General features: G+C 52.8%; 10 protein-coding genes across 10 annotated transcripts; 6 read left to right on the top strand and 4 right to left on the bottom strand.

The window, feature by feature from the left end:
• Positions 1 to 1,151: 1,151 nt before the first annotated feature.
• On the top strand, positions 1,152 to 2,264 carry J4E84_002569 (uncharacterized protein; the record flags this gene model as incomplete). Its single annotated transcript, XM_049385191.1, has 1 exon — positions 1,152 to 2,264. The coding sequence occupies one exon, from the start codon at positions 1,152 to 1,154 to the stop codon at positions 2,262 to 2,264; it is 1,113 nt and encodes a 370-aa protein (XP_049247214.1).
• A 1,234-nt stretch (positions 2,265 to 3,498) lies between these two features.
• J4E84_002570 (uncharacterized protein) lies at positions 3,499 to 5,219 on the top strand (the record flags this gene model as incomplete). Its single annotated transcript, XM_049385192.1, has 3 exons — positions 3,499 to 4,498; positions 4,554 to 4,976; positions 5,035 to 5,219. The coding sequence occupies 3 exons, from the start codon at positions 3,499 to 3,501 to the stop codon at positions 5,217 to 5,219; spliced, it is 1,608 nt and encodes a 535-aa protein (XP_049247215.1).
• A 1,231-nt stretch (positions 5,220 to 6,450) lies between these two features.
• J4E84_002571 (uncharacterized protein) lies at positions 6,451 to 8,670 on the top strand (the record flags this gene model as incomplete). The annotated part of the gene is made up of 4 exons (XM_049385193.1): positions 6,451 to 7,492; positions 7,626 to 8,054; positions 8,111 to 8,154; positions 8,347 to 8,670. The coding sequence occupies 4 exons, from the start codon at positions 6,451 to 6,453 to the stop codon at positions 8,668 to 8,670; spliced, it is 1,839 nt and encodes a 612-aa protein (XP_049247216.1).
• Positions 8,671 to 10,610: 1,940 nt separating this feature from the next.
• Positions 10,611 to 12,309, top strand: J4E84_002572 (uncharacterized protein; the record flags this gene model as incomplete). Its single annotated transcript, XM_049385194.1, has 4 exons — positions 10,611 to 10,778; positions 10,829 to 11,211; positions 11,264 to 11,409; positions 11,456 to 12,309. 4 exons carry the CDS (start codon positions 10,611 to 10,613, stop codon positions 12,307 to 12,309), a joined length of 1,551 nt encoding a protein of 516 aa, XP_049247217.1.
• A 3,164-nt stretch (positions 12,310 to 15,473) lies between these two features.
• J4E84_002573 (uncharacterized protein) lies at positions 15,474 to 16,163 on the bottom strand (the record flags this gene model as incomplete). The annotated part of the gene is made up of 1 exon (XM_049385195.1): positions 15,474 to 16,163. One exon carries the CDS (start codon positions 16,161 to 16,163, stop codon positions 15,474 to 15,476), a length of 690 nt encoding a protein of 229 aa, XP_049247218.1.
• A 458-nt stretch (positions 16,164 to 16,621) lies between these two features.
• J4E84_002574 (uncharacterized protein) lies at positions 16,622 to 17,626 on the bottom strand (the record flags this gene model as incomplete). The annotated part of the gene is made up of 1 exon (XM_049385196.1): positions 16,622 to 17,626. The coding sequence occupies one exon, from the start codon at positions 17,624 to 17,626 to the stop codon at positions 16,622 to 16,624; it is 1,005 nt and encodes a 334-aa protein (XP_049247219.1).
• Positions 17,627 to 17,818: 192 nt separating this feature from the next.
• On the top strand, positions 17,819 to 18,451 carry J4E84_002575 (uncharacterized protein; the record flags this gene model as incomplete). The annotated part of the gene is made up of 1 exon (XM_049385197.1): positions 17,819 to 18,451. One exon carries the CDS (start codon positions 17,819 to 17,821, stop codon positions 18,449 to 18,451), a length of 633 nt encoding a protein of 210 aa, XP_049247220.1.
• A 1,551-nt stretch (positions 18,452 to 20,002) lies between these two features.
• On the bottom strand, positions 20,003 to 21,394 carry J4E84_002576 (uncharacterized protein; the record flags this gene model as incomplete). The annotated part of the gene is made up of 1 exon (XM_049385198.1): positions 20,003 to 21,394. One exon carries the CDS (start codon positions 21,392 to 21,394, stop codon positions 20,003 to 20,005), a length of 1,392 nt encoding a protein of 463 aa, XP_049247221.1.
• Positions 21,395 to 21,594: 200 nt separating this feature from the next.
• On the top strand, positions 21,595 to 22,870 carry J4E84_002577 (uncharacterized protein; the record flags this gene model as incomplete). The annotated part of the gene is made up of 2 exons (XM_049385199.1): positions 21,595 to 22,786; positions 22,857 to 22,870. 2 exons carry the CDS (start codon positions 21,595 to 21,597, stop codon positions 22,868 to 22,870), a joined length of 1,206 nt encoding a protein of 401 aa, XP_049247222.1.
• A 369-nt stretch (positions 22,871 to 23,239) lies between these two features.
• Positions 23,240 to 24,970, bottom strand: J4E84_002578 (uncharacterized protein; the record flags this gene model as incomplete). Its single annotated transcript, XM_049385200.1, has 3 exons — positions 23,240 to 24,303; positions 24,360 to 24,462; positions 24,515 to 24,970. The coding sequence occupies 3 exons, from the start codon at positions 24,968 to 24,970 to the stop codon at positions 23,240 to 23,242; spliced, it is 1,623 nt and encodes a 540-aa protein (XP_049247223.1).
• Positions 24,971 to 26,110: the final 1,140 nt, after the last annotated feature.

The raw sequence follows: 26,110 nt of genomic DNA on the forward strand, positions 1-26,110 counted from the left end.
CTACTACTCTCTTCTAGTATCTGTTAGTCTTTGCTTTTGCCTGCTTCAGGCACCACACTCTCTGTCACGCTTCTTGTTCGACTGCTTTTGATCATTTTGATGATGGGTTATTAGCTGTACTGGTCTACAGCGTGAAAAGAAGATGAATTACGGGAATATGCAAGAGAAGGAACCCAGGTCCCCATGGCTGGCCATCAAGTTTGGATGCTGTGCATCAAAAGAGGATTTTGTGGACGATGGGAGAAATGCGCTGAGGGCCGCTGGTAAGTTCGATCCCTTCTTCGACTCTCCATCCTCACAACTGTCTTTTCACTTTGCGCTCTCTTTTCTGCGGTCGTCTCTACAGATTCCTGCCTCGATCATAGCAGTCTGCTGTCCGTTGGTTCCCAACTCCAACGTTCTTGTTGAGGTGCACCATGCCACTCGCTTACGCTCTCCTTAATCTGCTTGATGCACGACTATACCCGGGCGATGCTCCAACAGACATCCAATATGTTGGAGCCGCATAGGGCAATCCCGATCGATCCAACATAACGCTAACGTCCTGATGCATAGGGGAGACTGATATGCGCATATGCTACGAGCAACCGCGTCCCGTACCCCAACCTTGCGCGGAGCCAACACTTCAACGCCCATCGACAAGTCAGTCGGTGAGCCGTCACGTCTCACAATGGGTTTCCAACAGTCGCGAGTACGCTACACGTGCTTCGTCTCGTGCAAGCATCTCGACCCTTGCGCGACCAAGGCGCTCCCATTCAAGGCCTAGCATCAGTCGCCCAACCAACTTTCGGCACTTCGATGGTCTTGATGATATGCCTTCAATGCTCGATGATGCTTCCGTGCCTACTCGCCGTCGTCGTAGCTTCCGTCCGCTTGAGCTATCCATCTACCTTCCTGACGGTTGTGGACATCTTTCTCCACTGCCTGACTTCGACGGTGAGGATGCCTGGGCTAGCCTACCGGCGCAGCTGGAGCGTCCTGCGGAAGCCCATGTCCGCGTAAGAGACTCACGTACGAGTTCTGTATCTTCAAACCCTTCTGCCTCATCATTCGTCATCCAACGTAAACCCGTCGGTGGGCATTCTCGAAGGAGCAGTGTCCAGAGCCAGAAGAGCACCGCCACCCACGAGAGGAGACTCTCAGGAACCACCATGGGTACCATGGCTACGCCCACTCTAGCATACTTGCCAGAGAACTCGCCGATTGCCGTTGATCAGATGCTTGAAAAGCCCACCATCCAGAGATCGCGCACGTCCGGCACATTGTCGCCTGCCCGTGTGCTCTCACGTCTCCCATCACCGTCGCGCAATCGGGCCAACACTGCACCATCTTCTCGCCCAGGAAGTCTTCGCCGTACAAAGACCGACGTAGATGATGCCATCCGCGAACTGAACACTATAATCGAAGAGCGCCGTGCCAGCGCCTACCGCTCCCACGCCCATTCACCCGCACTCATCAATCGTCCTCCACCCTCTCCATCTCACCACGTGCCTTACATCGCGCCGTCCATGCGTATGCATGTACGCTCTGAGACCCTCTCGGACATCGGCTCTGCCTTCTCAGCTCCTCTGGGCTTCAAGCCACTCGCCGCCACCCCAGAAGCTACCGCGCCTCGACGAGCAACGATGGGACTTACACTCTCCCCACCATCCTTCGCTCACACCGGCCCCTTGACCTCGAACCCGATCACGCCGCCACCACCCGCTACGCCCACCACACCCATCGCCCGCCTAGGAGCCTGGCTCAAGCGCTCCACCTCCACCCTAGCCTCTTCCTCGCGTCCCACGACGCCAAAAACAGCAGACTCTTTCTACCAATGCTCGCCCTACCCCGCCCTCCCTACCTCAACCTCTCGTCCCTCAACATCCGGCTCCCGCACCCTACACACCCGACAAGAGAGCCAAGAAAGCAACGGCACAGCCACTGTAACCCTATTTTCTACTACATCCTACTCCTCCACCCGCTCCACCTCGCCTACGCCAACAACCCACTCTCTCGCCTCCACTGTCGCTACTTGCTCGCCGCCCCGCAAACTCCGCCGCGTACCTGCTCCCTTGACGCTTGTAAAGGAGAAGGAGATTGCGGCTGAGGCTGGTCCATTGAGCGCGACGACAAGGAAGAGCAGTGCCATGAATGTGAAGCCGCCTATGAGTCCTAACTTTGATCTGCTCAAGGGTATGGAGATTAGTGCTAAGGACGTTGGCGTTAATGGCAGGGCAAGTGCGATGGTCATGAGTCCAGGGGCTGTTGGTGTTGCCTTCTAAACATCTCTTACTAGTTCTATCTTTTGTAGGTTTACGGGTCTATGAGGTATGGGTAGCGGAGTTGTATGTCTTGGTTTGGCAACGGAAAACAGGATCTGGGACCGGACAGGTAGGACTTTGGACTCGGTTTTCCTGGGATGGACTTTCGGATGGGTACCGTTTGATGTTGTTATGTCGATTTTGATATCCACTTTCTTCTTCTTCTTCTAGCGACTTGGGCATATACCCTCCGTTTCACTCTCCTGCTGCAAGCTGTCTCGCTTGTACGGGGAGGCGGATGCCTGGGCGTGTATTCTTAGCTTCTTATAATTTATAGCCTTTTGCTTTCTATTCTGCTGTTTCTATACCGTAATTGCTGAAGTGACTTCCTTCGCAGCTTCCAGTGTTGTGGCTTGCGCGTGTATGGGACATCTGGAAGGTGAGGACGCTAAACCCTTTACGGCGTAGTGTCACCAGAGGTGGGCATGGTTTTTGTCTCATTCTACAACGGATAAATTAGGGTAGAAGCATACATCATCTTCGAAACTGCCTATTCATCAACATGTGATACTCTGAATACTGCAAGTTGCAAGTTGCGAGAGCTTCTGCTCGTGTCTAGATGTCTCATGTGCACCCGCAACCGCGGCACCTGCATGGAGGTGCGGCTATCACACTACGATATTGGGAGGAGCGATCAAATTCATTTACAATCACGAGGGCACTTGGGGTGGCTGGAATTTGTGTCGCATTCTACAAAAAGGTATGAGTAGAAATATGCACTGTCTTGTATAGGTACTTCCTATTTGCATAGACATAATAGCGTGAATGCAGCAGCTTAGGGATGCGACAGGAATAATAGCCACTCCCAGTGCGGATATACTTGTGAGCGTTACGGAATGAGATAATCTACGATGTGAAGGCATCTCACCGTAGTCTACCTCCGCGCCTGCCACGTAGCGTACGAGGCACTTCATTTCACGCGAGCATCGTGATTGCTTCATCCTCACCTAAGCAAGAGCTTGAACCCGCGAGCTCTTTCACTTTCAATATATCGATTTGTTTACTCTCACATTGCTATCTTCTCAACAGCACTGTTGCATTAGTAAGTGAGCGCCCGGCGAGAAGAGCTGAATACTGACCTGGCAAGATCATTAGTCTTCCTCACTCGCCTTTCGAACACAGCATCGACTCCAAAATCGTATCGTATCCCCCAAGGCGTATCGATACCCATGTCAACACGATCCACACTCTCGATATGACCAATGTTGTTGATATGCCTTTTTCTGACATCGATGACTCGGATGCGGATCTATACGCGATGGACCTTCCTTTATCGCTCGCAGGCGAACTGGCCGCACAACAAGCGACAACTCACTGCGCAAATGTCAGCGGTTCAACGCAATCGGAGCAATTAGAACTTCAAGCTACTCCAGAGCCTCCGCCCAGTCCTCCTTTCTTCAAACCAGCATCCTGGAACGCGATTGATGCCGCCACCGCGGAATACTATGCCAATATGCAGCAGGAGATAGCCGCACAAGAGCTTCGCGATGTGAAGCGTTGTCTAGACCTGCGACATAACATCGCTCGCACCGCCAAAACGAAGATTTTCGATTCTGAGCCGCTCGTTGTACCCAGCTCCTGGTCGATGTCGGGAGTTCACCTAAAGAGCTTGGTGAAGCATCCTTTTCTGCTTGAGGAGTACCTGGAAGGCGAGCACTTTTCCCGCGAGGCGATCAGGATTCGAAGGGAATACTTTGAAATCAAACACTGTGGCTCACCGGAGATCAAGCGTCTCGCTGCCATGGAAGCAGACTACAGAGAAAGCCAGGCGTCACGGTCGTTGCTTGATCTCCTGCTAGAAGCCATTCAACATGCAACGCAAAAGCTCATCTTGGAGCTTACAGAAGGCGATAAGACTACGAAGAGACCTGTCTTGGATCTATGTCGTCGCCTGGTCGCTTATTCGACCCACACAGATGATGATGGTGAGCTCATTCGGGCCGTGGAAGCGATCAATGATGTAGAACGAGGACATATGCAGTTGCAATACGATAACGTGTTGGAACGGTCCACGGAAACTTCGTCAAAGTCTTCGATGCCTCATGCAGTCGCTCCACCAGACTCACCACCGCCTTATCACATCTGTCTTCCAGCAGAGCCAGCGTCGTCGCCACCACCGGTTGAGACATCCCCGCCCAAGGATCCGAGTCGGCTGCGTGTAAAGTTCCAAGAGAATTTGACATTGCTCAGTTCAGGTAAGCGATATGCAATCCAGCCCTTCAAACCAGCATACTAACTCCGTGCTACCAGGTAAATGGAGAATGCCGGGAAAGAGCCAATCAAAGCCCTCATCTAGTTCACGCAAGCCACTGAGTAGTCAGTCTTTACGAGGTAGAAGTCACCACAGAGCCACAGACATAGGCCATTTGACACATCCCATCGTCATGATGGCCCTCGAACCGCCGCCTGTAGCTTCAAGGCCCGCCGACCTCACTCCCGCTCCTCACACCATAATCCGCCCTGTGGCTTCAAGACCAACGCCTATCAGGCCGGAAGCGACGCTCTCACCGGGGTCTTCGCTCGCAAATACTGGCAAGAAGCGTCGGGCAAGCCGGGAACTGGCTGCTACAAGCGATTGCGAAACAAACCCGACCAAACGACCCAACAGGAGTGAGCGTGACGGAAACGCCCACTCCGCGCAAGTCGAGAGTCGCGATGCCAATGTCGAAATAGGTGTGTCTATGTTTCACAAGTCTTCTCCAGTACGTCACCCTACTAATCAATTCAACAGGCAACACAGCGCGACCGACGTGTCCTACTCCGAGCCCCCAGATGCAAGCAGCGCTTGCAGAGGCATGCAGGAAGAGGGATGAGCGACAATCGAACCAATGGCAACTTGTGATTTACAAGCGCGATGAGTATGTCTTCTGGAAGAAAGAGTGGAGAAGATTTGAAGATACTGACAATGAAGCGTAGACAGAACACTTTGGGAACTGGGCGGTGCTATTATTTTGGGCAGGGTTAGATATGACGCAGGCAGTGAGGTCGTGGTATTGCGCATTGTAAGGTCGTAAGAAGACGGCGAGCATCGGTATCATTATTACCGCAATCAAGCTCGGAAAGCTGCTTTGCTTTCAACAGCGGTCTTGATGCTGCATAACTGTGGTTTTGCGTGTGTTGCGTCTCTTCCCTCGTCCCCATACATGTGTACTCCGTTGTTGAAATCGATGCACCATATTCAAAGGAAGAACTGAACCGAGCCCCATAGAGCCGACATTGACGTCGCGTCGCCTTCTTCTCATGTGTTCATGTTGATGTAGGCTCCAGCATGATGAAGCTTTTCCTTATATGAGGTGTATGAGCTGTAAAAGACGCAGTAGGAGTAGCGCACCTTCAGATAACGTAACAACCGCGTCGACACCGGTTGTATACTCACAAAGCCGTACATCCGCCATTTTCGCAAGCCGTCCAGATCAGTGCCCAGCCCACGTGCATTCCTCCCATTCGCTTCCATCCTCTCTCCATCCACGATCCACGATCCATCGTCCACCTGCCCCTCATGCGTACTCCACCGCCACACCTCCCAAGCCGCTTCTCCTATACCACGCATAATACCATCCATCGCGCCATCTCCACACGTGTCTTATCTCTCCCACCTGATTGACAGCCCTCCGCCACGCCTGGGCGGATGTCGCCGCTCCAATCTCCCCAACCACGCGCTTTCGGACCAATCACCGTCCCACCTTCCCAAAGAAGCTACAGCCTCGGCCCGCGCCAAACCAGGGTCCAGCGCTGCACTCCGACCAACCAAACCACGCGTGTCGCTGCACGCGTCGAGAACACGCACAAAAAGTCAAGAGAATCAGTGGTATTGCCAAGGGCTATCGGCGCTCGCGCATGGCCGGTGGTATGTTGTTCTCTGGCTGTGATAGGCAAGTCGCGAAGATGAGTTAGTCGAGGGTGAGGTGGGGTGGTGTTTAGTAACGGATGGGTCGGACGGCCAGCGGCGATAACTGTCAGGAACAGGTCAAGTGGAGTGTAGCGCGATCGTCATTGATAGACAGCAGCGGGACCGGGTTCTTGGAACGCGCTTTTTGACTTGGTAGCATGGTAGCATGGTAGCAATGCGGATTATAAGAAGATAGGGCCCGAGCCTCAATACTGGAGAACGCTATTCCGGTTCATACCTTCGTTTTTACTCTTCGTTATGGCGCCTTTGACGCGACTTCTTGCCCTTTCGGCTTCGGTGGCGGTTTCTACTGCGCTGACGATTGCGGAGATTAATGGAAACAAGTTTCTCTCGCCATACAGAGATCAGACGGTTTCGAACGTTACTGGTGTTGTTACGGCGAAGGGACCCGATGGTCTTTGGTTGCGATCGACACAGCCTGACCGCGACGATCGGACATCCGAGTCTGTATACGTTTTTGGTCGCACGTTCGGTACGAACCTGACGGTTGGCGATACTGTTGTTGTGGGAGGCAAGGTGGTGGAGTACCGCTCGAACAAGGACTACATCTACCTGACCCAGCTCTCGACACCAGTATTGCAGGGGCGACTCAGCTCGGGTGCTGCCGTAAAGCCGCTGATTATCGGAAAAGACACCCGCGACCCTCCAAATGAGCAATACAGCAGTCTGGATGGCGGAGATGTATTCGCTGTGCCAAACAACGTGTCGCAGATTAGCGTTGCGAACCCGGAGCTGCAGCCAAAGAAGTACGGTCTTGACTTCTGGGAGAGCTTGACCGGTGAATTGGTCACTGTCAAGAAGCCTACTGCGCTCACCAAGCCCAACCAGTACGGCGACACCTGGGTAGCTGGAGACTGGAAGGTTTCTGGTCGCAATGACCGTGGTGGATTGACCTTGACTGACAAGGATGCCAACCCAGAGGCCATCGTTATCGGAACTCCTCTCGACGGAACCAAGAACCCCACTGGCACCAAGATGGGCGATTCAGTCGAGGAGATTACTGGCATCGTCAGCTACGCTTTTGGCTTCTACCGCATCCTCCCTACTACCGCTATCAAGGTTACTAAGAGCCAGACGCCTGCTCTTCCTCCGGCGACCAAGCTTGTATCGAGCGGCAAGTGCGATGGCATTACCTTTGGCGACTACAATGTCGAGAACCTTGCGCCTACATCTGACCACCACCCTGACCTTGCCAATCACATCGTGAACTACATGAAGAGCCCGGATATTCTCTTCATTCAGGAGGTACAGGACGACAATGGTCCCACCAACGACGCAGGTAAGTGCTACAGAAAGCTTTCACAGCGTTTCCGTTTTCCTTCACCGAATGTTGTACCCGGCGACGGGGCGCATACGAGCCGCACTCCTCTCCCGTGTCGCACGCATTGAACAGAATCGTCTGACATGTCTAGTCGTATCCGCAAACCTTACCCTCAGCACACTCACAGCTGCCATCTCAGCAGCCGGTGGCCCAAACTACACATTCACCGACATTGTGCCTGTTGACGATCAAGACGGTGGCCAGCCCGGTGGTAACATCCGCGTCGCCTACCTGTACAAGCCGAACCTGATTCGCCTCTACAAGCCCAACCCGGGCGGTCCGCTCGATGCCAACGAAGTGCTTGCTGGCCCGACATTGAAGTACAACCCTGGACGTATCGAACCGGCAAATGACGCCTGGACAGCGAGCCGAAAGCCGTTGGCTGCACAGTGGGAGGTCATCGGAAAGGCCGGCGCGAAGAAGCCGAATGTGTTCTTTACGGTCAATGTGCACTTTGGCTCAAAGGGAGGATCAAGCAGTTTGCATGGAGATGCTCGACCACCAGTCAATGGTGGCGTAGGTGAGTTCATCAATCTGAGTAGATTCGTGCAACAGTCGTTAACGATATGCTTCTAGATGATCGTCTCGAACAGGCGCGTCTCACCGCGAATTTCGTCAAGGTACGTTGATAAGTCGGTTGCGGCTCTATGCGGCAAGGCGGCGCGGAGAGGGGTGGCTGCAGCACGCTTCTCGTACCTCCGTCCCTCGGTGGTACCAAGAACGCCACGCTCGCACGAAGGGAATGCCTTTTCTTGCCCCTGAAGCTATGAAGTTGGAGTGTAGATGAGAGCACGGCTGACGTTGAATTGCAGGATATCCTTTCCAAGGACAAGAACGCCCGCGTCGTGACTGCAGGGGACTTTAACGAGTTTGCCTTCGTGCAACCCCTCGAAGAGTACACCAAGATCTCAGGGCTCAAGGATCTGGACGAGGTAGTCCGCGAGGACGAGCTCGAGCGCTACACCTATCTCTTCGACATGAACGCTCAGGAACTGGACCACATGTTCGTCTCGCCGTCCTTGGCCAAGAAGAGCAGGGCAGACTTTGAGCACATTCATGTTAATACATGGCCTGAGTATGATGCGCAGGTCAGCGACCACGACCCATCGGTAGCGAGACTGGACGTCTGCGCTTAGACGATGCGTTTCGATAGTTTGCTAGACGCGCATAGCCGATGTCCGCGTCTGATAATGCAGACATATAAATATCAAGCGATAACCAGACCCTGATTCTAGATGCTCTAGCGTAATTGAATATGAAAAAAGCAATCACTGTGTGTTGGAACTTACCTTTCGTATACTGCCAGAAGGCATGTTGCATGTGTTGAGATGTCAGTACGCAGTATTGATACCATGTTTCATTGCGGCGTGGTTGGCCAATCTCTCTTCTACTATGTTTACGAAGAGACGAGAGAGCACGTTCCCGATGCTGACGGCTGCTTACAACAAGCTAGGGAGCCCTGTCGCAGGTGGGCGTATTTTGGCATGCATTCGACCTGTGCCGCAGCAACGCAACTAGATGATCGCGCAGCACGCAATTAGGAGCTGCGGAACGTTGAGATGGGTGGAAGCAGGCAAGGGGCTCAGTCAACGCTCGCTGATCTTTTGGATCCCAACCGGCGGACGGCCACGCGACAACCACATGGACGATCGGCTTGGTGCGCTGTTTGGCGTTTCTAGGCATGAAATCGTGTGCGCCATCCAGGTGTTTGGATTCGTAGGCTATTCGCCGGGGCAGCGCATCGATTACAAACTGCCTGCGGTATCGCCGTGGGCCACGTGCGGGTAGTCCAAAAGTCAATGCAAATGCCGTGCCCAGAGGTCGCTCGTTAACGGTAGCCCGGGTTCAGAGACCGTCGCAAGTAGCCTCAGACCAGTGCTGTCGCTATCCATGGTGCAGGGTGGTGCAGGGTGCTTGACGCTGCCATGCAAGAACCAGCAGCTTCCATTGTTCCGCTCGCGCCGTGGGCGTTGGACGGCACTGGCGAATTGCAGGAGGCCAGTGCTCCATTTATCCGATGCACCATCTGGGCTCTCGTCAGCTGTATCCCAGTAGTGGACAGCGGGATTTCCAGAGAGCACCAGAGTGCGCGATGCCTGGCGAGCGGGGCGGCCTACGTGAGTCCGGCCGACTCTAGCGCTGCCAAGCCACCCCACAAAACCCCCGGATGATGGGCATGGCGGGGAAGAGTCCGCTGTTTGATGCGCGCTGTGTTGAAAACTCAACACCAGACCGTGAGAAATGTGTGAGATTTAGGCGCTGTGACACGACGTGACTATAATTACTGAGCGAAGCTCAGCGAAAAGCTTCGTCCTGCCGGCTGAAAAGAAACACCCTGTCGCCCAATCCTTATCCGCGGCTCCATGCGTGAGGGCGTTGTGCCAAGGTCTTGGTGGGCGTTTTTACGAGGCTTCGAATGGCCTCGTCGGCGGTGCCCAGAGATGCCATTTAACGCAAGTCCCGGTCGTTCTGGAACGCAGCAAGTTCCCAATACATGCGCTTGGTCCGGAGCGAGGAGGGGCTCTGCCTAAAGAACGATATGGTGGAATAATTGCTTTCGTAGGGGCCGCAGTGGCATCGATCCGCACTCCTAGGATAGGGATTGCAGTTGGGAGGCTGAAACCCAATCTACGGATACGCGCTTCGTTTGGATCCGCTGAGTAGACGTGCAAGGTGATCGGTGAAGCGCGAGAGAGGGTGGACTTCCGCAGCGAGTCGGTTGGTGACAGATTTGACAAGCCAGAGGCAACGTGGTACTGCAGCCGATAGCGCCAAGCGAAGGCGCGTCAAGATATCGCGTCTTCGCCCTCTTCGGCGCTCTTACCACCGCCACGCTCGGACGCAGCAGCAGACGGGCTAAGTCAGATCCACAATCTTGTCCCATCCAACCGCCCCATGGGGTCCCGGGTTGCGCTAGGTTAGCTGGTCATATCAACCCTAGCAGGGTCCGTCTCGTTTCGAGCGACACACCCACGGCGTTCGCGAGCCTGAGTACATATAGAGACACTTGGCTGCCCCTCTTGCGAACGTTTCCTCAGACTCTTGTACTCCAGTCCACCATCAGGCACCAATCATCATGGCAGCCGTACAGCAACACTCCAGCCTCGAGGTCCACGAGGCCAACGAGAAGGGCCAGCATATCTACGCCAACGACATTGACAGCTCTCGGATCAGCACACCTGGAGATGTCGATGACCTGCCCGACCCAGACGCAGGCAAATCTGATGCCGAACGCGCCGCGCTTGTACGACACGCTCCGATTTCTTCGTCCCGTAACTCGCTGACTTCTGGTAGGACAAAGCATTGGTCTGGAAGATGGACAAGTGGCTCATCCCGTGGCTGTCGCTGTTGTATCTGCTGTCCTTCTTGGACCGGACCAACATCGGCAATGCTCGTGTCGCGAACATGGAAGAGGAGATCGGAATTGATCCTAAAGGCCGCGGCTACAACGACGCTTTGACTATTTTCTTCATCTCTTACGCCGGCTTCGAGCCGCTGACAAACATCGCCATCAAGAAATGGTCCCCTCGTGTCTTTTTCACGGCTATCATCCTTGCCTGGGGTACCATTATGACACTCATGGGTCTTGTTCAGAACAAAGCGGGCCTTCTCGCATGCCGCTGGTTTCTGGGTATTGCCGAGGCTGGCCTTTTCCCAGGTGTCAACTATTACCTTTCGTAAGTTGCACCCTGCTTCTCGAACGGACGTCCGTCACTGACAATATTCAAGCTGCTGGTACAAACGTCAGGAACTTGGTTTCCGTGCTGCTTTGTTCTTCTCCGCTGCCGCGCTTGCTGGTTCTTTCGGCGGTCTCTTGGCTGCCGCTATCACCCAGATGGATGGTGCAGGTGGTTACTCCGGTTGGCGATGGATTTGTATGTCTTCACGATCCAGACATATGATGCAAGCTAACATGCGCAGTCATTATTGAGGGTCTGATGACTGTCTTCGTCGGCATCTTCTGCTGGTGGATGGTTTTCGACTTCCCGGACACGGCCCGATTCCTCACAGCCGACGAGAAGCTACGAGCCCAGCGTCGCCTCAAGGCCGATGGACAAGCCCGCGCCAAGGTTGGAGGCATTGACCGCCGACACGTGATGGCCGCCCTTCGTGACTGGAAAACTTGGGGATATGCCGTCATCTACATGGGCTGCCTATGCCCTTTGTACGTTTTCTCGCTCTTCCTCCCTACGATTCTACTCGGTATGGGCCACAAAGGTACCAAGGCTCAGCTCCTGTCCGTCCCTCCTTACGCTGCCGCTGCCGCCCTAACGGTGTTTATCGGATGGATCGCCGACAAGACCAAGAAGCGTGGTATCTGCAACCTCATCGTCTCGGCGATTGGATGCGTTGGATTCGCCATGTTACTTGCCACCACGAACGCGAAAGTCCAGTACGCTGCCACATTCTTCGGTGCCATGGGTATCTACCCCACAGTCTCCAACACGTTGACTTGGGCCTCCAACAACGTCGAGGGTTCATTGAAGCGCGGTGTTATGGTTGGTGTCGTCGTCGGATGGGGTAACATGAACGGTGTCGTCTCGTCCAACATCTACATGAGCAAGGAGAAGCCGCACTACCGTACCGGCCACGGCATCGTGCTCGCCTACATGTTCTTGTTCCTATTCGGTGGAACTCTCTTCATGCACATTGCGCTCAAGCGCGAGAACAAGCTCAGGAAGGCGGGCAAGCGCGACCAATGGGTACAGGGGAAGACCGAGGAGGAGATTGAGGATATGGGTGATGTGCGGCCCGACTTCTACTACACCACATAAGCGTTGATGGTGGCATCGTGTACTCGTTTGTTCGATATCCGTCTGCGCGTTCGGTAGTATAGCAGTTCTTCCAAAACTCTAGCCCAGGAGAATGGGTCAGTTTCCAAATCAGTCTTGCTTGCAAAGGGAATAGTGAGGCTAGTGATCCAACACCTTGCGCGATGGTCATGTGAGAACCATACTTACTCTTCTCCGGGGGAGGCTTTTCGGTCCCGTAAACAAAGCGCTCATGCGTTGGTGAAGTCTTGGTGTTGAGACTTGTCGCGTCGACCTCGGGAATTCCATTGGAACGTGCAGCCACACATTAGCCGCACCCACTCTGCCGCTCGTCCGAATTGCCATCGATCATCGATCGCGCAGAACTTCGATCTGGAAAAACACGCTTCGGTGGGGTCCATTTGCACGATTTCGCAGGAATGCGCCTCGAAATGCATGGAGTCGAAGAGCTGTGGCATTATCACTGCTGTTGCGAGGTTCGTGGGAAGGAACGCGATGACGTCATCTGGTTCCTGTGAGGAAAGCGCGTTCTAGCGCTCGACACCAGCAGTTTCCCTTCACTGATAGACCTCCTCTTTAGCGATCCCTTCAGAGTCTCTCTTCAGGCACCTCCCTATACGTCTTGAATTCTCACATTAGATCCTGCTCTTTCGAAGCAGCTCATTTCATCATTCCCTCACAGAAACCATGTCCACACCAGCACATCCGGTGAATGCGTCGCTTTCGACTTTTAACCTAACAGTACAAGATACCGCAATTCGCTATATGTATTTCGGACGTTTCAGAACTAATGAAAATAAGGGAGTGAAGATAGACGAAGAGATGCGCGCGCGGGTAACGAGCACGACGACCATCATATACGCTGGGTTCGCCCCACAATTATACGCCATCTCGAGCTCTCTCGTTTTACACCAGGAAACCCAAGCCCGTGGCACATCTCAAAGCATCGGCCTTGCAGGAAATGGTTTGCTTGCCTTGCAGGATGCACTGGTAGAAGACCGCCAAGGCATTCCACGGAGCCGCTTCCGGCTTATATCCGCGGATGAGTATTTCCAAGGGAGCTCAGCGCCTGGAGACGACCTCACCGAGGATGATACGTTTCCGCTTAACCCAACGTGCCAACATCTCTCGGTTATGCCCGACTACAGCACGTTCCTCCTAGCAACGATTGGGAAGTCAGAGAAGGCTAGCGCTTTGGAAGTTGTCTGCGCGTACTTGTCAGTGCTTCGTTGCTTTCCTAAGACATCACAAACTGATCAGACGACCTTTCACAGGTTCAAATAACCGGATTCGATCATTTTTAGATGGCAGAATGTGCAACATATTCGGTAAAGACAGAGCAAACTCGCACTGAGTCGCAGGAGCCAAGGAGAAGACGCTCGAACCAAGACTAGGACGCCGCACAGGCATCTCCGGAAATACCAATACCCCGGCTACCTCATTTGGTCTCCAAGCCGAAGTCCTTCGCCGTGAAATCGCTCTTGCAAGTGAAGACGCGACGGCCTACTGAACGGCTACCACAGCTGGCGCAATCGTAATCGTCCGAGGTATCAGGCGTACACACGCCCTGAGAGCCACTGCCATCCGCGGCCTCCATGTCGAACCCTTTGTCCTCTGCTCGGATTGTTAGCTTGGGACATGGTGGTAAACCGACGAGTTCTCACCATAGATAGTCCAGTGCATAACGCCCTCTACATGTACTTCGAGTTCCGTAATCAGAGCATCCGGATAATAAGAGCAGCCACCTGCTGGGTCTAAGTGCAAATGTGCGAAGTCAGTTTTTGTATCACATACAGCTCTTACGGAGACAATTACCATTACCCTCACAACGAACGCCACCGTCACTTGCGTCGTCCGTTCCACCGAGGTTGGATGTGTCACAGATAGCGTTGCAGTCCGGGGGGCCATCGAAGAACTTCCACCCCAACTAGAGCTGCGTTAGTAGAACTCTGGTTCCAAGAACAATACACGTCTTACGTAAAGTTCACCCGTAAAGTTGCTGTCTTCGAACGTGTAGATCAAGAAGTCTGCAGTGGCGACACCGACAAAACCGGCGAGGAACGGAAGGAATAGATGCATCTCGAAAACACGTCGAATGTGTGCTTTTTGAAAGATGCTGAAGACTTGCGATGGAGTTGGGAGTGAGGATGGCTCAGTCTCACACTTTATACACTAAGCTGTGCCTTGAGGGACTCCATACCTCTCATCTCCAGACGTCTTTTGCCCAGAAGTGCCAATTCCCTCACGAACAGGTTCGTGAAAAATCATGGCCGACGACTGGTAGTGTTTAAGATACAGTCAGCGCGTACAAGCAGTACCATGCAACAAGGCGAACCTCGCTTCTCATCTCGACGACGATACATTCCAACGACGGTGAACAGCGACGCGCTTACAGTCGGGAAACGAGTACTCTACAGCAAGGCGTAATTTTACATGCCTTCATCGACGATACACGACGTAACGGTTAAACCAAAATGCGCTCATAACAGTGAAGGATCTTTGGGGCGGTACGGATGCGGACTTGAAGTCATAATAACCGGCCGGGCCAAGAACTTCATCGACATAGCCAAGCTGTTAAAATAGAACAATGCTTACGTATATGGGATAAATCGCGCTACACTAGTCACCCCAGCTCCATGAGGACCATCATCAACTGGACTCTATCACTACTGAGATTGCACATCATCCATTAACTATGGGGTCCTCTTGGGACTATTGAAGATAAACGAAACTTCACCACCTGTGGCAGACTGGCAGGAAAGTCCATCAGCACTTCGGTAGATCGTGAGTGTTGTGAGACCAAATTCGCGTGTAGCAGGAGCATATGACTGTTGCTACATTACTATCGATCACAGTGTGTCACCTTCAACATATAAGCGAGCAATCAGAAACCAGCCCTCAGTGCTACGGCACAGCACTTGGCCATAGGGGATGACTAGCTTGGCAACATGGAACTCTGAGCTTGGCTACGTCAAGAGGTGAAGCTGAGTGCTTGTGGGCGATCTGCAACTTTTGATCCCCGAGAATAGAGTGCGCTGCCTTGAGGCCAAGCATCTTCCCGTAGGCGCAATGACGCAGTGCGCGGCATGTTAAATGTGCCAAAGTTCTCGTGTGTCAAGCAATGCACAGCAACTCAGAGTTCATAGTATTATTAGACTAACGAGGTTTCATAGCAACATGCCTCCGATTACACCAGCAGCGATGCTAAGAAGACCACCACCACCAACCACACTCTTAGCATTGGCAGCGCCAGTAGCATCTGCCGCAGCGGCACTGGCAGTTTGGCTCACACTTCCAGAATTCGCTGCAACACCTGTGCTAGCACTCATCTCTTCCACAAATCCAGACATCGGATGTGATTTGTACAAAGTAGCGGTGGATGTCGCAGCGTCAGTGGTAGTAGCTTCCGTGGCCTGGCTGAGTTTCTCTACACCAGCCGTGATCACCAATTCAAACGTGCCTACAGCTGAGCCACTGTATGGCTCTGTGCTGCTGCCGGGAAAGTTTGCCTCGGTTCCACCAGCCGTCTCTTTGCATATCGCGCTTTCGGGCATGATCACGCAGTCCATTGTAGCGGTAAAGTCGGACTCCGGGCTTGGGTCCCCCATGTTGAGATTCCAAGTCGAAGGACCGAAGACGAGGGTTTCGGCTGGAAAGAGACCACAGTCGATGGAGGTAGCGCAGGCGAGTGCAAGAGTCGTAGCGGTGGGATTCGCGGTGACAACGGAGCCGACCATGTTCGGCAAGACTGAGCCTTCGAAGATGTCGCCGATCCATGGGACTGACATAGTTGCTGGGATGTCTTGTTGCGCAGCAACTAGGCCGATTAAGGAGACGAGGATGAACTTTGAAGCCATGGTGACTGAATCGATCTTGTGAAGAGTACGAAGTTTGAAAGAGTGAAGTTGTCGATGAGACACAGAATTTGTAACGAGTGACTGTACGAAGAACGAGCGACGATGAGCGATACCTACAATTTGTCTACAGCGAAACTTCTTATGTATAGAATTTTCGCGTCGCGAGGCCCTCCATACTATCGTGAACCAAGCTCTTGTGGCGTTCAATAGGGGCGGCTGGCGCCTGATCTTTAGCGACCTCGGTATCTCGCAAGTTCCCGCTCCCGCGGAGGCTCAACGCACATCCTATACCGACACAAAGGCGAGGCTCTATGGAAAGCTATGCTGTGGGTCGTTTTATACCGCTGCGGCTCGCTGGCTATCCAAAGGCAAACATAGGCCGTAGACGCGCCTCGTTGTGCTTGTTGACATTTCGGTAGTCGTACGATGCATCTGTAACCGAGGGGGCTCGTGCGCAATTATTCGACATGTTCTTTCGGAATCTGGCCCGCTTGTTCCAGCAAATTGTCCCACCATGTAAAGTACGGCTCGTAGCCTCCACCGCCTCGTGCATGATGGAGGCTGTGCTTTCTTGCTCCGCCTCCCCAACCCTTGGGCAGTATCTTGTCATAACCCCACGGTAGATCCAGCCCCGAATGCAGCTCGACTAATAGCCATACGAATATGGGTACAAACAAAGTCCGCGTGAAGACATGGCTCTTTATGATGTTGAGGCTGAAGTTGGCCAGCAGCACCAAGCCCAGTCGCTCGAGAATGTGCAACTGGTTGGTAATCTGGGGGTGTATCTCGGCGTGTCGATGGTGCGGTGCGTGCCATCGTTTGACCACGGGTATGACGTGAAGCGAGTAGTGGAAGAGGAAGAAGAGCGCATCGTAGAGGAAAAAGCTCGTCGCAAGCTCGAGGGCGATTCGGCGGCTCGTAGGAGGAAGGTCTGGAAGAGCGCGTTGCGTTTGCAGCGGTGAAGACATCGTCATGTTGTGCAGTGTTGGTACCAGAAACGTACTGTGATACGCCGTAGTGGAGTTGTTTGCTGCGATTGCTGCGATTGCTGCCGCTGCCTCGTGGTAATTGCCCGATTCTAGCATCGCAGTAAGCGGAACATCGGCAAACTTCTTGATCATGGTCAGATCCATGAGTAGTAGCGGCGTCATGTATGTGACAGCCTCGCCCCATCGCCGCGAAGGTCGTCGCATCCCATGTGGCTTCCTGGCTGCGTCCCCATCTTTTATATTCTGCTGGACTGCAAATCTCCATTGCGGGTTCCGCATGAACACGACCGTCATAGACACCTCGATTACTGCGTAAAGAAGGACTGTCCATATCGTCTCAAAAGTCGACAAACGATACAGAGGGTTCCGTATCAGCCATTGCCACAGGTGTGTGAGAAGAGGCTGGTATAGGTCTGGGAAGGCAACGGAAGAGAGAAACAGGGTTCCTAGAACAGCTCGATACATCAAAACCATGATTGCATGTGACTCTGTGTGAAGGGAAGTCCATGCTGTGTTGAGTCGGATGCATTTGCCTCCCTTTGGCGCTTTCTGGGCATTCATGACTCTTGACGTCATCCGATCGGAACGGTTCCGAAGGCATTCTATCTCGAGATTGCATCTCACCCATCACCGTCATTCGCTATCCAGTTGACATCTACCGCAGTCATGTTAGACATCCAGCTTCGGCCGATTAAAGACACGCTCTTCGATTCTATCACGCCACTCGTTCCCTCCATTTGCTCGCCACTAGCCATCACGTTTCTGGCCTTCTCCTCGGGTGTGATCTCCTGTATTTACGCTGCATCCAACAATACTTTGGCGAGCACCACATTCTGGGCACTGAACAGGGCACTGGATTGTCTCGACGGCGCTGTCGCCCGCAAACGCAACCAGTCTTCGGATCTTGGCGGCTTTTTCGACCTCTTGGGCGACTTCATCGTCTATTCGGCCACCCCTATATCCTGCGCTTTAGCACTTAATGGTGAGCCCAATGCAAAGAGCATCTGGCTCTCAGTGGCTGTTTTAGAAGCATCATTCCACGTCAACAACTTCGTCTTGTTCTACATTGGCGCCATTCTCGAGAAGCGCAAGGGCAGCGGGAAAGATGGAAGCAGGGTTAAAGAGCTGACCAGCGTGGCAATGCGACCAGCACTTATCGAAGGGACGGAAAGCGCGGCTTTCTTCACAGCCATGCTCATCTTTCCTCGCTATCTGCAGCATCTCTCATGGACTATGGCCCTTTTAGTATGCTTAGGCATTGCTCAAAGGACAAATTGGCTTGTGCAGGCGCTGAGCTAACTGGTATCGAATGGAACTCGCTACAGAGAAGGAGAGACCGCTTTCTGCTGCATCATGCCCTTCTCTCGAAGCTTCGAGATGACATTTTGTGCATTGCCTTTACAAGCCGCAAGCTCCGAGTTGCTCATAACCTCTGAGAGACTGCCATTGCCTCCGCTCGACACAATGGTCGGATAACGGATGTTGTTGGACTCGATGAAGTTCTTCACCTGCAAATGGTCAATACTTAGATCCCAGTACTCGGAAGATCCCATCGCGACCACGAACCTCTTCAGATAGCTCATCTCTATGCCACTGCACGATGCGGTATCCCGACTCAGCCTCTATTGCTTTCTTCGCTTCTACCCAAGCTGGTGTTTCCGTCAACGATAATCCGCCATGTGTAATATCACCTGTGGGAGTCAGCATAATTTGTCACATTGTCAGACGGATGAATTCGCCGAGGGAAGCATACAGGCGGCACAAGCTGGATTCTCCTCTGAAGAATGGCAAATCTTTCGATAACCATACCTCAATTTGCCCATGATAGATGCGTCGGCATTGTACAAGATGTAAAGTGCACGAGACATTTGTGTGACTCGCTTGAATCGAGAATAACGTGATGATGGTGATTGCGGATCGGGTTGAACTCGGTGGCTGGGATGAAGGGGTCGATGACGTGTGTACCGCACGGACCATGAGTGTCAGTCAGCCGAGAAGCGCCCAAGAAGCCACCGCAACCATTACATCGCGTCTCATCAATACGCTGTTCGCATGGCACTTCTATCGCCCTGAAACGCAACATTTCGCAATATTAAACCTCGAAAATGTCAGCAGATCGAATCAGGTTCAATAAGGCCGTTTCAGCAGCGCATGCCACAACATCTTCCATCATTGCATTGTTGTTACTGCGATACTCGTCATGGCCGATACTCCCGTCACGAAGACCAGCCTCTCAAGACGCTCACGGGAAGAGCCACCACCTAGACGATTCGCGTAATCCTACGATCAATGGTCACAATAAGTTGGCTAACGCGCTGACCGCATGGGAGACCGCCTACCTCCTGTACGACACTTATGCGATGATTCATGCACGCCGCAAGAAGGACCAGTCAGCAGTTCGTGCTGCCTTACGCGTTGTGGCCCGAGACTCACCCATCACTCTCGTTCATCACGTGCTGCTCTCATCCGCGTTACTCGTGTTGCAAGCGTACATTGCAGCCGGCAAAGAAAAGGGGATGTGGGTGATCACCGCGTTCTTATTGATGAATGGCAGTACACCACTAATGCATGCGCGATGGTGGAACCGACAGCGCACAGGAGCATCAAATAATGCTTTAGACATGGCCTTCTTGGCAACATTCGCTGCTTCAAGATTCGGTGTCGTTTACTGGATATTGTCGAAATACGGCCAGCATCATGGCCTTGGTCCGTGCCAAGCGTATGCAATGCTCAGGAAACGATGTCAGATCGGAACTGCTATGCTGGTTGGGCTGAACGCTATCTGGTGGACCATGCTGGCTTTCAACATAGCGAAGAAGAACATCAAGCGACGAATACATTGAAATCTTGCTATGGAGAGCTACGCGACACACGTATCGTAATTGAGTCTGACGGTCTCTGAGTCGGCAACTGCTTCATGTCTCGAGCCCAATCCTCAGGCATCACCGAATCGTTTGGCTCCCATCCCAGCCAACCGCGTACTCCATGTGGTTTAATCTTCCCATCAATCTGGATTCCCAGGCGCAAAAACGTCTCTGCTACAGCCAGCACGATCTCGCGGATCGCATCGCGACCCAAACAGGTCTTGGGACCCGCTCCGTAGGCTACACCGGGCGCCAGGCCCTTGTCTAGATATCGATCTGGGTCGAACACATCCCAAGTCGACCCGTAAGTCGATCGATCGCGGCCACCGCCCACGAAATACAACCAACAGTCCCAGCCCTTTGGTATTCTGATGTCAGCCTGCTCTCCCGGCGACGAGATGATATTGTCTCTTGTTGATCGTCTCATGACGCCTACAATCGGCGGGCTAAGTCGTTCAGTCTCTAATAGTATGGCGCGTAAGCGTAGCGAAAGCCTCCCTGGTTCAGTTTCACCGGCCAAAGTATCGGCCAGCGATCGACCGTCCTTCGTCCGATACAAGAATAGGTTTGACAAGAAGGCTGTCAGAAGAGATGCTAGCGCTTTGACCGCGAGGCTGCTGGTAAAGAGGACTGAGTGCTTTGCCACATCCTCTGTTTCGCCTTGGCCCGCAACAGCAAATGGACATGCTTTCACATCTTCCTTCATGTGACGCAGAATTCTGTCTTGCAGCTTCTTGTTCGCCTCCTTACCCTTCTTGCGAGGCGAGTGCCAGAAACCTGTGTTGACTGTCACTGGGAACAGCGAGAATTGGCCTCGAAGCAGGTCTTCCTGCAAACTCTCCAGCGTATCGAAGAGACTGTTGTCGCGGTCGAGACCCAGGAATGTTCCGAGCAGTATCTTCCATGAAAGCCTTTTCAGAGACTCATACATGTCTATCGCTGACGTTGACGGCTCCGAAAAATGTTGATTGACCCGCTCAGATACTGCAGGAGCTAGCATTTTCTTGAGAGACTCCATTCTCGCTTCCCATGTTTGACGTATAGATGCATGTTCGTCACCATCCGTCAGTAACAAGTTCGGTGATGGAAAGAACGGTGCCATCAGCTCAGCATATGCGCCACTGGCTTCGTAACCTGACGCATCTTGGGCCAGGACTTGATGGATTTGCGCATGCGAGGAGACAATTGCGACATTGCGATTCAGCACCTTTGCCCGAACGATAGCTCTATTCTCTACAGCCTCCGGGTGCTGTCTTTGGAAATCGATGATGCGCGATGTGATGAATGCCTCTGGCGAGTTGTGAAACGAGAAGCTTTCGGCAAACCCGCGCAGTGTCGAAGAGCTGCCCTGGGGAAGTTGCGGTTCTGGCTTAGGCATCGTGGAGAGTGGATTTGGCTGCGAACCACAGATCGCAGCAACGTCTAACCTCATATCGCAACGGGTATCTCGGCTGCGGGGGTGTGGTGGTCGCTACGTCATCGACTTTACGCCACCGCTTGGTATCCAACGAGTCTAGACACAGCTTATCCTGGAATTTCTGAGGTTTCAAAGCTCACTGCAAACGAAATCACTTGAGAATGGATATAAAACGTCCCTATGACGAAGGAACGAAACGACCCTACCAAGACGAGGTGATACCGACCACGCATGGAACTACTTTCAAGCAACCGCTTCTCCACAACGCCTACGCATACCTCTGCATTGCGCTTTTGTTCGTCAACTACTTCCTCGCGCAATACGATAAATTCATTCTATCATACTTCCAGACTTCTGTGTTAGCAGATCTCTCGTTGAGCTCGACCCAATATGGCCTGCTCTCAGGCTACGCAACAGGCATTGTCTACGCCATACTCGCTCTCCCCATCGCTTTCCTGTCAGACTATACATCTGCTCGCGTATGGGTTCTGTCCGTTACAGCGGCATGGTGGAGCTTATGCGTCATCTTCCAGTCTCTAGCAAACAACTTCGGACAGCTATTCTGTGCAAGACTTGGAATGGGTATCGGACAGGCAAGTGTGGAGGCACTATCCATCAGTCTCATCAGCGACCTGGTGGGATGGAGAAACGTGTTCATCGGAGAGAGTGTACTCTATGTTGGAGTATACATCGGCGAAGCCATCAGTGGCCAGATCGCTACTGCGTTCACGGAAACCGGCACGAGTTGGCGCATAGCTCTACGAGCAATCGGTATCACGGGATGCGTTGTAGCGGTGCTATTGAGACTCGTCCTGCGGGAACCAAAGAGAAGAGAAAGCCTGGTTCAAATGCACGCACGCCATCACAGCAACAGCATAGACGAGGATTTCGCCGATATAGCACCGCACATCCAAGGTACATCGAGGTTGAAAGCAGCAAGGTCTGATCTGCATGCTACTTTCACCTACATCCTCCGCATGAACTCCTTCTGGCTCCTCGTCCTCTCCGCCGGCTTTCGTCAGTTGAGCGGCAACGTCTTCGGAAACTACATGCCCAGCTACCTCGGCGATACATATCCTTCGCATACCGAAATCTTCTCACGTTACGGCATCATCGTCGGCGTCGTCGGGTCAGTCGCGGTACTCAGTGGCGGCATCATGACCTCGGTACTATGGCCACGTACGAAACTAACGCCTGTCTATCTGACCGGCATTGGAGGCATGATCAGCTCGCTTTTCGTTCTCCTCATGATCTTCTCGCGCGATATTGCCAATGGTTCGGAAGACCGAGGCATCAAGATTCTCTACGGCGTCATGAGTCTCGCGTACCTCACTGCGGAACTCTGGCTGGGCTGTCTTTTCGCGCTCGTTGCGCTGCTTCTTCCTCCGCGTTATAAGACATTTGGACTTGCTATCTGGGGTAGTGTGCAAGTTCTGATTTACTCTTCAGGGCCTCAGATCATTGGCCTGTCGCTGATGGATGAGGAGACAACGAGTGAAAGCTACAGAAGGGTGACACAACTGTGCTTGGCAATTATCATCCCTGTTGGCTATTGGCTGGCTGGTATCGGGTTTCTTCTCTCGATACCTTTGGTAAAAAAGGACTTGAGGGAGGAATTTGCTACGGGGAGGTTGAGTCGTAGAAGGACAATTGGGTTCAGCATCTTCGCAGGGGTGTTAGCAACCGTTGTAATCACTTTGTTCGTTGTAAGCTTAGTATATCAAGCGTAAATGTTCACAGCACGTTAAGCACGAATAAATTTCCATTGTGCTCTACAGAGCTGGTTTCTAGGCGCAACACCATGCTTTACTTGAAAGACAAGCCCAGAAGATCTTCAACGCCTGCGTATAGTGGGCAAGCATAGTCTGCCTCGAGCAGTGGCCGAATAGTCACGCCACTACTTCCGTCTTTGCCCAACACACCCAACTCCTTGCCAAGCGCACTACCCACCTTGGGCCATCCAACGCCACCAGCGGGGTTCTTCGCAAAGTTTGCCCAAGTCTTCTGCATGAAAGCACTGAGTTGAATCTGCTGCTGCGTCGCAGTGCCGAACTCGCTTGAAAGCGGATACGTACCAAAGACCTCAGGGATCTCAGCAGTGTGGTAGGCGCCTGGGTTGGGGAAAAGGGCGACCGAAGGAAATACGGGCGTGAACTGGTATCGATAAGTTGTGCGACCAGAAATGGCGAGATAGTTCGCTAGCCTGGCGGTCGTACATGTGAAGACCAAATCTGTGCCGAGCCTATCGGCTAGTTCGTAGAAATCTGTGATACCCTGTGCAGCATATGCCGCGATTATGGAGTCACGAACGGCTTGGGATGTGATGTTGTACTGGCTGAAGAAGTTGTTCACGGCGGTTTTACCGTCCATTACACCGGCTACGGCCAGGAAGGCACGTGCTTCGTTCAGATTCGTCCCTAGCATCGTTGGCACGTTGGCAAACTTCCCGGTGGAGATGCTGAGTCTAACGTCGGGAACAGATGTGCCATCGTTGTTGACAGGTGGGAATGCGAGCGAGTTCGGCTCGATGTATGCTTTGATGTCCTCGGCGGATACCTTGCGAAGGCAAGCAATGTCTGTGCAGCCGAAATGCAGCGATACCTGCTTGTAGTTGACTAGGCCATTTCCGGGAAGTACCGCATTCTGAGACTCAAGGATAGCTGACGAGAATGGAAGTGGGCTGGGTGGGTTGGCCAGTAACTGCTTGACCGATTCGCCGCCTGCGGATTCACCGAAGATCATCACACGAGAAGGATCACCGCCAAATTGCGCAATGTTGTCTTGTACCCATTGCAATGCGAATCGCTGGTCCAAAAAGCCAGCATTTTGGGAGCCAAGGGGAATTTCGGGCGAGTTTGAGAAGCCAAAGACTAGGTTTAGGATGTTAGTCACAGAACTTCTGGACTTAGATGCCAGAGACACTCACTGTTTGTGCGATAGTTGATGGTGACTACAACGACGTCTTCGTTGATCGCTAGAGAGCTTCCGTCGTAAAATCCCAGTCCGCCAGTTCCGAAAGCTAAGTTACCCTACACATGTCAGCATACTGTCAATTCCCACAAAAGGAAAGTGATTGCATACTCCGAACAGCCAGAACATGACGGCCTTCTTGCTTGAAGATGTCACACCTGGCGGTGTGTAGACATTGAGGTACAAACAATCTTCACTCTCCGCGGGCGGTGAAGAGGTAGGGTTGTTGAAGTACTCCATAGTCCTGGCACGGATATCGCCAGTACCCGAGAACTGCTGAATACATGCTGGTTTGATCTTCTGAGCCTGAAGAGGACTAGACCATGGTACTGCTGCTTCGGGCGGCGCGAAGCGTAGAGGAGGCGACTTCGCAAAAGGAACTCCCAGGTAGGCGTTTGCTGAGGCTGTCAATGATGGCTGGTTTGAGGGCTTGGTGGTGGTCCCTATGATGACACCAGAGGCAAGTGTGACCGTTGGCCCGTTTTCAACAGGCGCTGACAGGACTGTTGACGCGAAAGAGCATAGTAAAAGCGCTTTGCTCACGGACGAAGCGATGTGAAACGCCATCGTGAAGGTAGGGGATGACTGTGAGTGTAGAGTTTGAAGTCACACAAGACTCTCAGAACATCTACTTCTATGTTGGGAAACAACTGTTATAAGTCAAGATGACAGAACGCTAGGGCGATTTGAATTGATGCTAGTCTGTCAGCACGATGTCGATAGTGTATATTGTGTCAGTTTTGTATGCAGATCATCGTCGGTCTTCGTTTAGTCTGAGCGGTAGTCGAGGTTACTCCAGGGTTTAAGCATCTTCGGAAGCATGATGTAGCCTATGGTCGTGGAAGGAAGAACGGTCCAGGATCCAAGCGAAAGCGAGAACGACAGCCTATGCCCCAGCATCCGGAGTCGTGGCTCCAGGTGATCGACAAATAGCGCGCGCGGCCAGATGCTAGAGTCCATTTCCCCTGCAACAGATCTGGATGCGGTCTACAAACCGCTTCCGGTGAGTTCCTGTTGTAGTCCGACCACCAATCAGCTTTTAAACGATGCCTCGGCACTGCGCAAGCCCCCCTTCCGCCGTAGATCATCCGCTCGTTCAGCCAATCATTGTACTCGGGTACCTCGGCAAGAATTGCAGGCATTGACCGTCATCGGGGTACTGACGCGACCGTGGCTGTCAGACACCAGATACAATGACTTCTCCGCATCTCGTCCGTATCATGAGTCTTGGTGGTCGTGCTGTCGCGTGGAAAGCCTCGCTATTTAATGCGGGAAAGTGGGGTTTGTCGCCGGAGTTCTTCGTGCTTTCCCTGGACGATGAGAACGCTTGCAGCTTTGGTGTCCATGCCAGAAAGTGAAGTGACGGCCGATATACATCGTTAGAAAAAGTGCGTGGTCTGTTCTAATTCGTGTGGTTGTCTTGCCAGAGCGGTAAGACAGGAGGCCAGCTTCCCAGTGAGGAGATTGCGATCAGTGCCAAGCTGTCATTACCTAAGCAATGATCTCCTCCCAGGGTAGCTGGAGGGCTGGGCATATTGAGTTAGTACTAGGTATTGCAGCGCATCCATGGAGATGAACAATGGGAGTCAGTATCAGAAAACCAGTGTATCACATGTCACAAGCGCTGAGCAGAATGCAAGAGTATGAAGACGGAGTTGTTGATTGAATGCCGCGTGAACCTTCCAGGGTTGGTCCAAGCGCGTCCGT

Source organism: Alternaria hordeiaustralica, assembly GCF_023758085.1.
Source record: "Alternaria hordeiaustralica strain BMP 2776 chromosome Unknown scaffold_3, whole genome shotgun sequence".
In the NCBI taxonomy this organism is placed as follows: Eukaryota; Fungi; Ascomycota; class Dothideomycetes; order Pleosporales; family Pleosporaceae; genus Alternaria; species Alternaria hordeiaustralica.